General features: G+C 40.1%; 1 protein-coding gene across 1 annotated transcript; it reads left to right on the top strand.

The window, feature by feature from the left end:
- Nucleotides 1–1,823: 1,823 nt before the first annotated feature.
- LOC133775709 (importin subunit alpha-1-like) lies at nt 1,824–3,763 on the top strand. Its single transcript, XM_062214186.1, has one exon. The coding sequence runs from the start codon at nt 1,959–1,961 to the stop codon at nt 3,546–3,548; it is 1,590 nt and encodes a 529-aa protein (XP_062070170.1). The 5' UTR covers nt 1,824–1,958; the 3' UTR covers nt 3,549–3,763.
- Nucleotides 3,764–13,729: the final 9,966 nt, after the last annotated feature.

Below are 13,729 nucleotides of genomic sequence, written 5' to 3'. Positions count from 1 at the left end.
ATAAGAAACAATGACCTGATCAGCTCTTGTCCTGACTGTTGATGTACAATGTAATACTTTATCCATTTTAGTATTTTTTGTTGTTGTTGTTGTTCTGGTACTAGTGGTTGAACTCTGTAATTCACACAGAATTATTCTTAGGTGTTTAAATTTTAACTGAAAAGTGATCCCTGTTAAATATAAGAGTGGGAAAAAGAGAGGGAGGAGATGTACAATTTGGGACATGCTCAATCGGACTTGCCCCAAATGGTGGAGTTAGAAATGTGCCAGGGGATTCCAATTCAATACCATCAAGGTGGCATGTACCAATGCCATCTCACTAGTCCAAGTGATCAACCTCAGTTCACAGTTGATTACTCTGATAGGTCTAAGAGTCGAAGGGATCACACAAACAAGACTAGTGTCTGCTAATACTAACTGATAGAATCAAAAAGGGAAAGAAAGATCCAACATGGGAAGTGGGATACACAGCAGACTCATAGAATGGCAGATGTCCTAAATAGCACTCTGGCCTCAGAATCAGCCCTTCAGGCATTCGGATCTGGCTGAAGAGCCCATGAGAGTATTGTAGGCATGGAAAGCCAAGACACCCTGGGGAAAAAAAAAAAAAAAAGAAGACCTAAATGAAAGATCTGTGCACGTGAGATCCCAGTGGAAAGAACAGGGCCATGAAAGAAGGAGGTACCTTTCTCTGAAGGGAGGAGAGAACTTCCACTTTGACTATGACCCTATTGGAATAAGATCAAAGTCGGGGAACCCTAAAGGCTTCCATAGCCTTGGCAACTCATGACTAGAGCCCAGGGAGATTACTAACGCCATAAACAAGAGTGTCAAATTGTTAAGTCAACAACAGGAGTCACTGTGTACTTACATCTCATGTGGGATCTGTCCGTAATATGTTGTCTAATGTGAAGTGATGCTATAACTAGTACTAAAACAGTATTTTTACACTTTATGTTTCTGTGTGGGTGCAAACTGATGAAATCTTTACTTAGTATATACTGAATCAATCTTCTGTATATAAAGATAATTGAAAATGAAAAAAAAAAACCTGGTGTTAAACTGGAAATGGCATAGAAAATTAATTAATTTTTAAAAAATATCATGTAGGATCTCTGTCTTTAATGTGCTGTACACTGTTATTTAATGCTATAACTAGTAATCCAACAGTATTTTCCACTTTGTCTTGCTATGTGGGGGCAAACTGGTGAAATCTTTGCTTAATATATACTGAACTGATCTTCTGTATATAAAGAGAATTGAAAATGAATCTTGATGTGAATGGAAGGGGAGAGCGAGCGGGAAAGGGGAGGGTTGCGGGTGGGAGGGAAGTTATGGGGTGGAAAAGCCATTGTAATCCATAAGCTGTACATTGGAAATTTATATTCATTAAATAAAAGTTTAACAGGCTAATCCTCCGCCTTGCGGCGCCAGCACACCGGGTTCTAGTCCCGGTCGGGGCACCGGTCCTGTCCCGGTTGCCCCTCTTCCAGGCCAGCTCTCTGCTGTGGCCAGGGAGTGCAGTGGAGGATAGCCCAAGTGTTTGGGCTCTGCACCCCAGGGGAGACCAGGAGAAGCACCTGGCTCCTGCCATCGGAACAGCGCGGTGCGCCGGCCGCAGCGCGCTACCGCGGCGGCCATTGGAGGGTGAACCAACGGCAAAAAGGAAGACCTTTCTCTCTGTCTCTCTCACTGTCCACTCTGCCTGTCAAAAATAAAAAAAAAAAAAAGTTTAAAAAAATAACATAAGAAATAAAAAAGATAGTTTAAAAACTTACTTTAAATTAACAAATGTTATGCATGATGAAGATTGTAAAAAATAAATGCTGAGGCACACCGTCTCAGGGCTGATCCGCGGTAGACGTTTGCAGGGCGGCTGACCGGCAGTCTGTGAGCACGCACCGCCTCCTGGGGAAGCCTGCGTCAGCTGTGCAGCTGATTCCTTTGGTCTCGTCGCCATGTCCACCAATGAGAATGCCAACTCACCGGCTGCCCGGCTCCACAGATTCAAGAACAAGGGGAAGGACAGCACAGAAATGAGACGGCGCGGAATAGAAGTTAACGTGGAGCTGAGGAAGGCTAAGAAGGATGACCAGATGCTGAAGAGGAGGAACATGAGCTCCTTTCCCGACGATGCGACTTCGCCGCTGCAGGAAAACCGCAACAATCAGGGAACTGTACATTGGTCTGTTGATGACATTGTCAAAGGCATAACCAGCAACTATTTGGAAAGCCAGCTCCAAGCTACCCAAGCTGCTAGGAAACTGCTTTCCAGGGAAAAACAGCCCCCCATAGACAACATCATCCGGGCTGGTTTGATTCCAAAATTTGTGTCCTTCTTGGGCAGAACTGATTGTAGCCCCATTCAGTTTGAATCTGCCTGGGCGCTCACTAACATTGCTTCTGGGACCTCAGAACAAACTAAGGCTGTGGTGGATGGAGGTGCTATCCCAGCATTCATTTCCCTGTTGGCATCTCCCCATGCTCACATCAGCGAACAAGCTGTATGGGCTCTAGGAAACATTGCAGGTGATGGTTCAGTTTTCCGAGATTTGGTTATCAAGTATGGTGCAATCGACCCACTTTTGGCTCTTCTGGCTGTTCCTGATATGTCTTCTTTGGCATGCGGTTACTTACGTAATCTGACATGGACACTTTCAAACCTTTGTCGCAACAAGAATCCTGCACCCCCATTAGATGCCGTTGAGCAGATTCTTCCTACTTTAGTTCGTCTCCTGCAACACGATGATCCGGAAGTGTTAGCAGATACCTGCTGGGCTATTTCCTATCTCACTGATGGTCCAAATGAACGGATTGAAATGGTTGTGAAGACAGGAGTTGTGCCGCAACTCGTGAAGCTTCTGGGAGCTAATGATTTGCCAATTGTGACTCCTGCGCTAAGAGCCATAGGGAATATTGTCACAGGGACAGATGAACAGACACAGGTTGTGATAGATGCAGGAGCACTTGCCGTCTTTCCCAGCCTGCTCACTAACCGCAAAACTAACATCCAGAAGGAGGCCACGTGTACAATGTCAAACATCACAGCTGGGCGTCAGGACCAGATACAACAAGTTGTAAATCACGGATTGGTCCCGTTCCTTGTTGGTGTTCTCTCTAAAGCAGACTTTAAGACACAAAAAGAAGCAGTATGGGCTGTAACCAACTATACAAGTGGCGGAACAGTTGAACAGATTGTGTACCTTGTTCATTGTGGTATAATAGAACCGTTGATGAACCTCTTGACTGCAAAGGATACCAAAATTATTCTGGTTATTCTGGATGCCATTTCAAATATCTTCCAGGCTGCTGAGAAATTAGGTGAAACTGAGAAACTTAGTATAATGATTGAAGAATGTGGAGGCTTGGATAAAATTGAAGCTCTTCAAAACCATGAAAATGAATCTGTTTATAGGGCTCCATTAAACTTGATTGAGAAGTACTTCTCTATAGAGGAAGAGGAAGATCAAAATGTTGCGCCAGAGACCACCTCTGAAGGCTACACCTTCCAAGTGCAGGATGGGGCACCGGGGGCCTTTCACTTTTGATCGCACTGCTGAGGCACTAGTCGTTTTGTTGTTTGTCTTACTGTTTCTCTACTAAGACCTTTTTTTCAAATGTGGTTTGTTATTGTAGCACTTTTACAACAAAACTATACTTGAACAGTTCCAAACTGTACATACTGTATGAAGCTTGTCCTCTCAATGGGTTTCTTACTTCTGTGGAATTTCGTATCTTACAGTGTCCTGTAAATGAAGATAAAATTCCACCCCTTTCTTTAAAAAAAATGCTGATAGTTTGAACAACAATAAAATAATTTAGCACAATAGTAATTGAGAAAATGTTTTTAAATATAATTACTTATTTCTTATTTCATTTTTAAAATTTAATTTTCATTTATGTGTTTGAGAGACAGAGTAAAAAAAAAGAGAACTCCTATCCACAGATTCACTTCTCAAATGCCCATAACAGGTGAGGCTGGGCTGGAACCAGATCTAGGAGCCACAAACTCCATTCTCGTCTCCCAATTTGGTGCCAGGAGGCCAACTACTTGAACCATCACCAGATGCCTGCCAGGATCACATTAACAGGAAACTGGAATAGGAAACAGAGTCCATACTCAGAACCATGTACTCTGACAGGATGTGAGTGACCCAAACAACATTTTTTTAATAATGACATACTTGGTTTATTTTGTAATCACAAGCTTAAACCTCCACTAAGTAAAGAATTCAACAATAGTAAGAAGAAGAAGAAAAAAAAAAAACACTTCTCCACAACAGTAAAGACAAGGGCTATAAACAATAATTGAATTTCCAAATGTCAATTTCACTTATATACAATGCATTTCTTTGTACTCTATTGGTTACTACAGATCAGGGAAAACATATGATATTTGACTGTTTAGACTGGCTTATTTCACTAAGTATAATGGTTTCCAGTTGCATCCATTTTGTTGCGAAAAACAGAATTTCATTCTTTTTTCCTTTTTTTCATTTTTTTCATTAGTGTCCCATAGTGTCCATATCACATTTTGTTAATCTAGTCATCAATTGATGGACATGTGAGTTGATTGTCTTATTTATTGTGAATTGAGCTGCAACAAACATGGGGGTACAGATAACTCTGTATTACATTGATTTCATTTCATTTGGGAAAATTCTTAGGAATGCGATGGCTGGGTCATATGGTAGATCTATCTTCAGATTTCTGAGGAATGTCTATACTGTCTTCCACAATGGCTGTATTAGTTTACATTCTCACCAAGAGTGTACTAGGGTACATTTTCCCAACATCCTCACCAGCATTTATTGTTTATTGATCCCAATATGATAGCCATTCTTTTTTTAAAAAAAATATTTATTTATTTGAAAAGTAGAGTTATAGATAGAGAGAAGGAAAGATATAGAGAAAGATCTTCCATCTGCTAGTTCACTCCCCAAATGGCCTCAACAGCTTAAGCTGAGTCAATCCAAAACCAGGAGCCAGGAGATAGTTCTGGGTCACCCATGTGTGTGTAGGGACCCAAGCACTTGGACCACCTTCCACTGCTTTACCAGACCATTAGCAGGAAGCTGGATCAGAAAAGAAGCAGCCAGGACATGAACTGGTGCCCACTTGGGATGCCAGCACTGTACGTGGAGACTTAGCCCACTAACCAGAGCACCAGCCCCTATGATATCCATTCTAACTGGGGAGAAGTGAAATCTCATTGTGGTTTTTATTTGCATTTCCCTGATGGCTAATGATCCTGAGTATTTTTTCATGTGTCTATTGGCCATCTTTTAAAAAATGCTTGTTCAGGTCAGCGCCATGGCTCACTTGGCTAATCCTCAGCCTGCAGCGCCAGCACCCCGGGTTCTAGTCCCAGTTGGGGCACCGGGTACTAATCCCAGTTGCTCCTCTTCCAGTCCAGCTCTCTGCTGTGGCCCGGGGGGGCAGTGGAGGATGGCCCAAGTGCTTGGGTCCCTGCACCTGCATGGGAGTCAGGGAGGAAGCACCCAGCTCCTGGCTTCAGATCAGCATAGTGCCGGCTGTGGCAGCCATTTGGGGAGTGAACCGACAGAAGGAATACCTTTCTCTCTGTTTCTCTCTCACTGTCTATAACTCTCTTTCTGTCTCTCTCTCTCTGTCTAACTGCCTGTCCAAAAATAAAAATGCTTGTTCAAGTCCCTTTTGTTCAAGTGCATTCAAGCCCATTTATTAACTGGATTATTTGTTTTGTTGTTGAGTTTCTTGAGGTGGATATTACTATAGATCCTGGATATTAATCTTTTGTAAGTTGCTTGGTTTGCAAATTATTTTCTCCCATTATGTCATTTGTCTCTTCATCTTGTTGAGTGTTTCCTTTGCAGTGCAGAAGCTTTTTAGCTTGATGTAATCCCATTTGCCTGTTTTTGTTCTTATTGCCTGTGCTTCCAGATTCTTATCCAAAAAATCTTGGCCTATGCCAATGTCTTACAAAGTTTCCCCAATGTTTTCTTCTAATATTTTGATGGTGTCAGGTTGAAGATTTAGATCCTTGATATATTTAAAGTTGTTTTTTGTATAAGGTGTAAGGTAGGGGTATTGTTTCATACTTCTGCAAGTGAAGATCCAGCATCATTTGTTGATGAGTCTGTCCTTTCTGCAGGGATTGATTTTAGCTACTTTGTCAAGGATTAGTTGTTTGCAGATGTGTGGACTGATTTCTGGGGTTTCTATTCTGTGCCATTGGTCTACATGTCTATTTTTGTGCCAGTACAAGCTGTTTTGATTATAACTATCTTGTTGTATGTCTTGAAATCTGGTATTGTGATGCCTCTGGCTTTGTTTTTGTTGTTTAACAATGCTTTAGCTAGGGGTCTCTTGTGTTTCCATATACATTTTAGCATTGTTTTTTCCTAGATCTGAGAAGAGTGTGGTTGGTATTCTGATTTGGATTGCAATGAATCTATAAATTTCTAATGGCAATATGGATTTTGATGATGTTAATTCTTCAAATCTACAAACTTTGAAGATTTTTTCATTTTTTATGTATCTTCCTCTATTTCTTTCTTTAATGTTTTATAATTTTAATTGTACATATCTTTCACATCTTGGTTAAATTTATTCCAATGTATTTAAAATTTTTTGTAGCTATTGTGAATGAGACTGATCTTAGAAGTTCTTTTTCAGCAATAGCATCGTCTATGTATACAAGGGCTATTGATTTTTGTGTGTTGATATTATATTCTGCAACTGTACCAAACTCTCTTATGAGTAACAGACTCTTAGTAGAGCCTTTCAGTTTCCATATATAGAATCATGTCATCTGCAAACAAGGATAATATGACTTCCTCCTTTCTAATTTGTATCCCTTTGATTTCTTTTTCTTGCCTAATGGCTCTGGCTAAAATTTCTAGAACTCTATTGAATACCAATAGTGAAAGTGGGCATCCTTGTCTGGTTCCATATCTAGGGCACTGCTTTAAGCTTTTCCCCATTCAATATGATGCTGGCTGTGAGTCCATCATATATTGCCATGATTGTGCTGAGGCATGTTCCTTTTATACCTAATTTGCCTAAGGTCTTAATTATGAAAAGATGGTTGTATTTTATCAAATGTTTCCTTGGCATCTATTTAAATAATCATATGGATTTTATTCTTCAATTTTTAATGTGATTTAGCATATTGATTGATTTGCATGTTTTGAACAGTCCCTGCATACCAAGTTAAATCCCAGTTAGTCCTGGTTAATGATCTTTCTGATGTGTTGTTGGTTTCAATTACCTGGTATTTTGTTGAGAATTTTTCTAACCATGCTCATCAGGAATGTAGTTCTCTTTCCTTGTTCTGTCTTTTTCTAGTTTTGGAATTAAGGGGATGCTGGCCTCATAGAAAGAATTTGGAAGGATAACATCCTTTTCAATTGTTTTGAATAGTTTGGGAAAATTGGTAGAATTCAGCAGTGAAACCATCCAGTCCTGGGCTTTTCTTTGTTGTGAGGTTATTTATTACGATTCAATCTCTGTTAGGGTTTCTATTTCTTCATGACCCAATTTTGGTTGATTGTATGTATCCAAGAATCTCTATTTTTCTTCTAGATTTTCCAATTTGTTGGCATATAGCTGTTTGTAATAATTCTTGATGTTTGTTTTTATTTCTGTGATACCTGTTGTTACATCTCCTTTTTCATCTCTGATTTTATTTATTTGGGTCTCTTCTCTCAGTTTTGGTTAGTTGTGTAAATGGTGTATCAATTTTGTTTATTTTTCAAAAAAACCAGCTCTTCATTTCAATAATATTTTGTATTTTTACTTCAATTTTGTTTATTCTCTAATTTTAATTATTTCTTTCTTCCTACTAATTTTGGGTTTGATTTGTTTTAGCTTTTGTAGATCCTTGAGATGCATTGAAAGCTCATTTTGTACCTTTCCAATTTCTTGATGTTGGCATTAATTGCTATAAGCTTCCCTCTTTATACTCTTTTCACTGTATCCTGTGGGAAAGCAGAGGAGGATAGTCCAAATGCTTGGGCCAGTGCCACCCACATGGGAGACCCAGAAGAAGCTCTTAGCTCCTGACTTTGGCCTGGCCCAGACCTGGCTGTTGTGGCCATTTGGTGAGTGATCTAGTTGATGCACAATCTGTCTCTCTCTGTCTCTCCTTCTTTCTCTCTCTCTCTCTCTAATAATCTGATTTTCTAAATAAGCAAATATTAAAAAAGAGACCAAAGTTCATATACTTTTTCTTAAACATATGCAAATTACATAATCATTTGAGAAAATGAAACTATAGGTTTTCTCCTTAGAAAATTGTGCATATACAAAACCATATAAAATTTCATAACTTTTAAAGGAATGTGTGGTCCCCTTGACTCCCTTCTGAAGATACTTGGGCTCCATAGACTCAGACTAAGAACCATAGCATGGGACACTACTGATCCAACTTAAGGCCTACATATCTCAGGTTCAATTAAATCTTTTTTGTTTTTTTACTGAGAGGTTTTTTTTTTTTATGATTTATTTGAAAGTCAGAGTTACAGATTAGGAGAAGCAGAGGCAGAGAGAAAGAGAGAGAGAAATATCTTCCATTCACTGGTTCACTCTCCAAAAGACCACAATTGCTGGGGTTTGATCAGGCTGAAGCCAGGAGCCAAGAGCTTCATCTGGGTCTCACACACAGGGACAGAGGCCCAAGCACTTGAGCCATCTTCCACTGCTTTCCCTAGCAAACAGCAGAGAGCTGGATCCAAAGCAGAGAACCCACATGGGATGCCAGCATCACAGGCAGAGGCTTAACCTGCTATACCACAGTGATGGCCCTAATCTGTAACTTTTAATTGGAGAATTTAGGCCCTTTACATTCAAGATTTTTAATGATAAGTTATGATTCGGTCATACCATTTTCCCACACATATTCCTATTGTTTGCTATGTATTTCCTTTTTACTTTTAGTAGGAGATTGTTCTGCCTTCACATTCTTTCATAATGATGACCATTGTTTTGTTTCTATGTGTAGTACATCCTTAAGAATCATTTGTAAGGATGGACAAGTGGTGACAAATTCTTTCAATATCTGTTTTGGAAGGTCTTTATTTCACCTTCATTTATAAGTGAGAGCTTTGCAGCGTACAGTATTCTTTTTTTTAGGATTGACAGTTTCTTTATTTTAGCATGGGCTATGTCTTTCCCTTCTCTCCTAGCCTGTAGGGTTTCTTATTAGAAAGAAGTTGTTAGTTTAATTAGGGATCCCTGAAGTTAATGTGGTATTTCTCTTGTGCACATTTTAGAATCTTTTCTTTATGTTTTACTGTTGAATGTTTGATTATAATGTGTTATAGTGAAGATCTTTTCTGGTCATGTCTATTAGGGGTTCTATGTGTTTCCTGTACATGGATGTCCTTTTCTTTCACCAAATTAGGGAAGTTTTCTGCTTTAATTTCACTGATGCTCAGTGCCTGGAGTTAGCCCACAATGGGTACAACCCCCACTCATGCTGGCTCATGAACAGCACAGATCCTTGTGCAATGACCCACCCCAGGCAGTCAGGGAGCTCTGAGCTTCTGATGTCAAATACAGTGATTGCCCAGAGACCCAACTACACACCTCATCCTGTCATGCAGTCACAGAATTCCCAGATCGTAAGCTTCCCACAGATGGAGGGTGCAGAGGATCTGCTCTCAGCCCCATAAACCTATTGCATCCATGGAGGCAGCAGAGACATTCCCAAGAACCAGCTGCCTGTGGGTGCTTTGCCTTGGCAGTTTGAGCCCAGAGCCCATGACAGGTTGAAAGAATTGGAGCACTTCACAATCCTAAGTTGGTGTCCAGGCCCCTGTCCATCCTCCCAGCCAGACACAAAGTCAGTGAGGTATGTAGATTTTTCCCTGTGGTAAAATACCCTGATCGCACGCACGTGAGAGCCACCTCAGCATCTACTGGCATTAAGATGTTGTCTTCTCCCCACCAGTTGCTTGTGTCCTATGAGGTGATAGGCAGAAAGAAATGTGCTTTTCCTTCACTGGATTAGACAAGTACCCTGCCCCCCTGCCAGAGCTCCAGGCTTGACTCAAAGTCAGTGTGGCCTGCAAGGCTCTTCCTCAGGCGATATCACCAGTAGGATGGGCTGCCACAGTCTGCTCTCACTTCATTCTCAGAAGCTGGGGTTTCCTCCAGCCCCCAGCTATGGGAGTCTTGGGTGGTGTCCCCACTCACTGCTGTGCATCCACACTTCTACATTGCTCCATGGCATCTCTCTTCTTTCTGCAGATTTTCCATTGCAAATTTCTCTCCAACTCTCTCCTGGGAATACATTCCCTCTGCATTTCTTCCGCTATCTTCTCCTAATCAAAATCAGCACATCTTTTCCCTGTTCAGCCAACTTGAAATCTAATTACTTATTAAATGCTATGTAATGCTTAATGGTTTTTGTCATGACCATAATCATATATGGAAAAATAAAATTCTTAATTTATATAGGAATAAAATATACCAAGACCTTAAGTGACATCTTAAGTCATGCTTAATCACAAAATTTATTTTCTTGCTTTCCTGAGACTTGGATATGTTTTATATTAATAATATGAACAAAAGCTTAATATTTTTAAGCATTTAGGACTTGCAAGGCACTATCTAAGTGCTTTCTGTTCAGTGTCTTGTTGATTCCCACAATAGCCTTGAACATGGGTTCTATGCTTCTCCCATTTTATAGATAAGGAGAGTGAAAGTCTGCAGTTAATAATTTCCTGAAATGGCAAAGGCAGGGATGAAGCCAAAGCTATCTCATGACAGAGGACAACACTCTTGATTAATCATGATGCCTTATAGCTTCTCACAGTTCAATATTGCCATGTAATAGTATCTGCCAATTATTTTGCATTACTCAATCAATTAAATAATCTCTAATATTTTATCTGATGTGGTGCTATCTGCTATGGGAAGAGGAGAAGAGGTGTTGACTGTGCATATGGGGCAAGAGAATTAGTATTTATTAAATTCTCGCTGTGCCAAGTAATATACAAGGTACACATTATGTTATTGGATCATCACAATAGTTTATGAGTTATATAATATTACCCCTATTTTACATTTGAAGAAACTAAATATCATAAATAACTAAGGTAACCAAGGCCAAATAGCAAATAACTAGCTGGTTGTTCTCATTGCCAAGATAACTTCCATGTGCTTTTATGGTGGTGACCTACATATGGATACAGTCATACATATGTGAAAAGTGACAACATTTTTATTGGACATCAATGCCCCATAAATGATTAGGCACAAGGTATTATTGAACCTCAAAGAATGAGATCACAGAAAGCTGAAAGGGAAGAAAAGGCATTGGATGATGTAAGGTGTGAAGGAAGAAATGTGGGAGTCTGTAGGCAGAGAAAGCAGCAGAGTCTGAGGATTATCTGGTTCCCCAATGAACTTGGGTAGGAAGCCAGCGTCCTGATGACAGGGACCACATCTGTCTCACTCATGATTTCTATCGCAATCATCCCAGCACTGTCAGTGATCAATGGTCACTTAATGCGTAGGAGTTTCCTCTCTTGTTACACAGTGTTTGACTGGATCCTGTAGAAATTTGGGTACTTTTACAATAAATAATGAATTTGGCTTGCCTAAAACTCATTTCTTAAGAATTTCTTGGCATAAATAAAGGGGCTATGTATGTGACAGGAAGGCAATTAAGTGATATCTGAACTTTGATGGGGAAGGCTGGCTGAAGGTGAACCAAAAGTCTCCACAGGGAGGTACCTCTTTGGTGACTGAGGAATATCAGACTGGCATATCCTGACAGCCAAGCCTGTCAGTGTCCCAGAAATGACTGCACTTCACATGGTGAATCATGCAAGTGGTACTTACAGGAAGCTGCAGAGCATAAACTGAAACACTGTTAATAATATTGATCAGAAACTATAACTGTCAAAAAGAAGTACACCAGTTTTTTTAGCCAACTAGCACATACTTTCGCTGTAATAAAACACATAGGAAGTCCTAGTACCCGAGTGTTCCTTGGTGTACATGGAAGGGAGAGAAATAGTGGCAGTATATATTTTGAAAAAAAATGCACCTCCAGTGGTCAATGTTGTAGCATAGTGGGTAAAGCCACCCCATAGGGGTGCCAGTTCAAGTCCTGGCTGCTGTACTTCCGATCTGGCTCCCTGCTAATGTACTTCGGAAAGCAGCTGAAGATGGCCCAGGGGTTTGGGCCTCTGCATCCACGTGGAAGACCCCAAAAGAAGATCTTGGCTCCTGGCTTTGGATCTGCCCAGCTCCAGCTGTTGTGGCCATTTGTGAACAAGCAGATGGAAGATCTCTCTCAGTCTCCCCCTTTCTCTCTCTCTATCTCTCTGTAACTTTGGCTTTCAGACAAATAAATAATTTTTTTAAAAAATCACCTCCTTCATGTTCATTGAGCCTTTTCTACAGGAAATGAGTCTAAATACTTTACATGAATTATCTCATTTAATCTTTATGATAGCATTATACAATGGCACTGTTTTTACCTCTTCTTAATAGATTTAACTGAAATGTAGAGATATTGGGCAACTTGCTTTGAAATAATTGTTCTCTGAACTTTAGAAGCTCTTTTGATACTCAAACTCTCAATCCTTAGTTATAGTGTTATAGCTATCTATCATGAACTAGCTAGGCATTCAGAACAAGAAGAACAACACAGTAGACACTGTTCTTGCCCAAGTGGAGTTTACAGAGTAATAAGAAAGGCAGATACCCCACAGCTATTTACATATTTAAATCTTTAATTGTAACTGTGATGAGTTTATAGGCAAGTGACTTATTTGGGTGGCAAGGAACTAGGCGTAATAGAGAAAATTAAAGAAACACAGGGAGCAAGAAAAAAAGCAGGCAAACTAAGCTTGAAGAGGTAGGCAGAGCCTGATTTTTAATCCTTCTTGACCACTCATAGGATTTTCTTTCTAAAGATTATTTATTTATTTATTTATTTGAAAAGCAGAGTTACAGAAGGCTGAGTCAGGGAGAGAGAAAAATCTTCCATCCACTGGTTCACTTCCCAAGTGGCCACACAGCCAGAGCTGCACCAATCTGAAGCCAGGAGCCAGGGGCTTCTTCCGGGTCTCCCACACAGGTGCGTGCAGAGGCTCAGGGCCTTGGGCCATCTTCTTCTGCTTTCCCAGGCTACAGCAGAAAGCTGGATCAGAAGTGGAGCTCTCAGGACTTGAACTGGCGCCCATATCGGATACCGGCACTGCAGGCTGCAGCTTTATCCACTATGCCACAGCCCTGGTCCCCACTCATAGGATTTTTAAAGCAAAGTGACTGAAAAATTTTAATCTCAAGAGTGCATAAAACATTCAGACACGTGATTTATTATGACAACAATAGATACCATGTTTAGAATTAATTAAATGCATGGCAGGGAGTCTAGTTTTAAAAGACTTAGATGACCCAGGTAGAAATGAAGGTAGTTTAAACTATTACATGGCTATTTGACAAAACAAAATTAAGAAAGCACAAAGATTTTCTCAGTTCCATATTAGAGACTCAGTCCTAATATTTAAATTTGTACTGATACCCAGGATCTCAAAGCAAACTCTCTCAAGAAAGCCATTGTCTATGTGCACACACATATATGGGAATAATGGTTTCTTCAATCAACATCCTCAGAAGAGTGAGAGCCAGGAAATTGTCAATCACATAAATGATGGTATAATCATTTTAGTGACATTTTATCAAGAACTCTTAAGTCATTAGAAAGCTACTGTAAAGTAATAGTTTA

This window comes from Lepus europaeus, chromosome 17, assembly GCF_033115175.1.
Source record: "Lepus europaeus isolate LE1 chromosome 17, mLepTim1.pri, whole genome shotgun sequence".
Taxonomy (NCBI): Eukaryota; Metazoa; Chordata; class Mammalia; order Lagomorpha; family Leporidae; genus Lepus; species Lepus europaeus.
This window is presented reverse-complemented; position numbering and strand designations above follow the sequence as displayed.

What these genes read in the sequence shown, in the direction of transcription:
- LOC133775709 (XM_062214186.1), top strand. Translation starts at nt 1,959, where the DNA reads ATGTCCACCAATGAGAATGCCAACTCACCGGCTGCCCGGCTCCACAGA.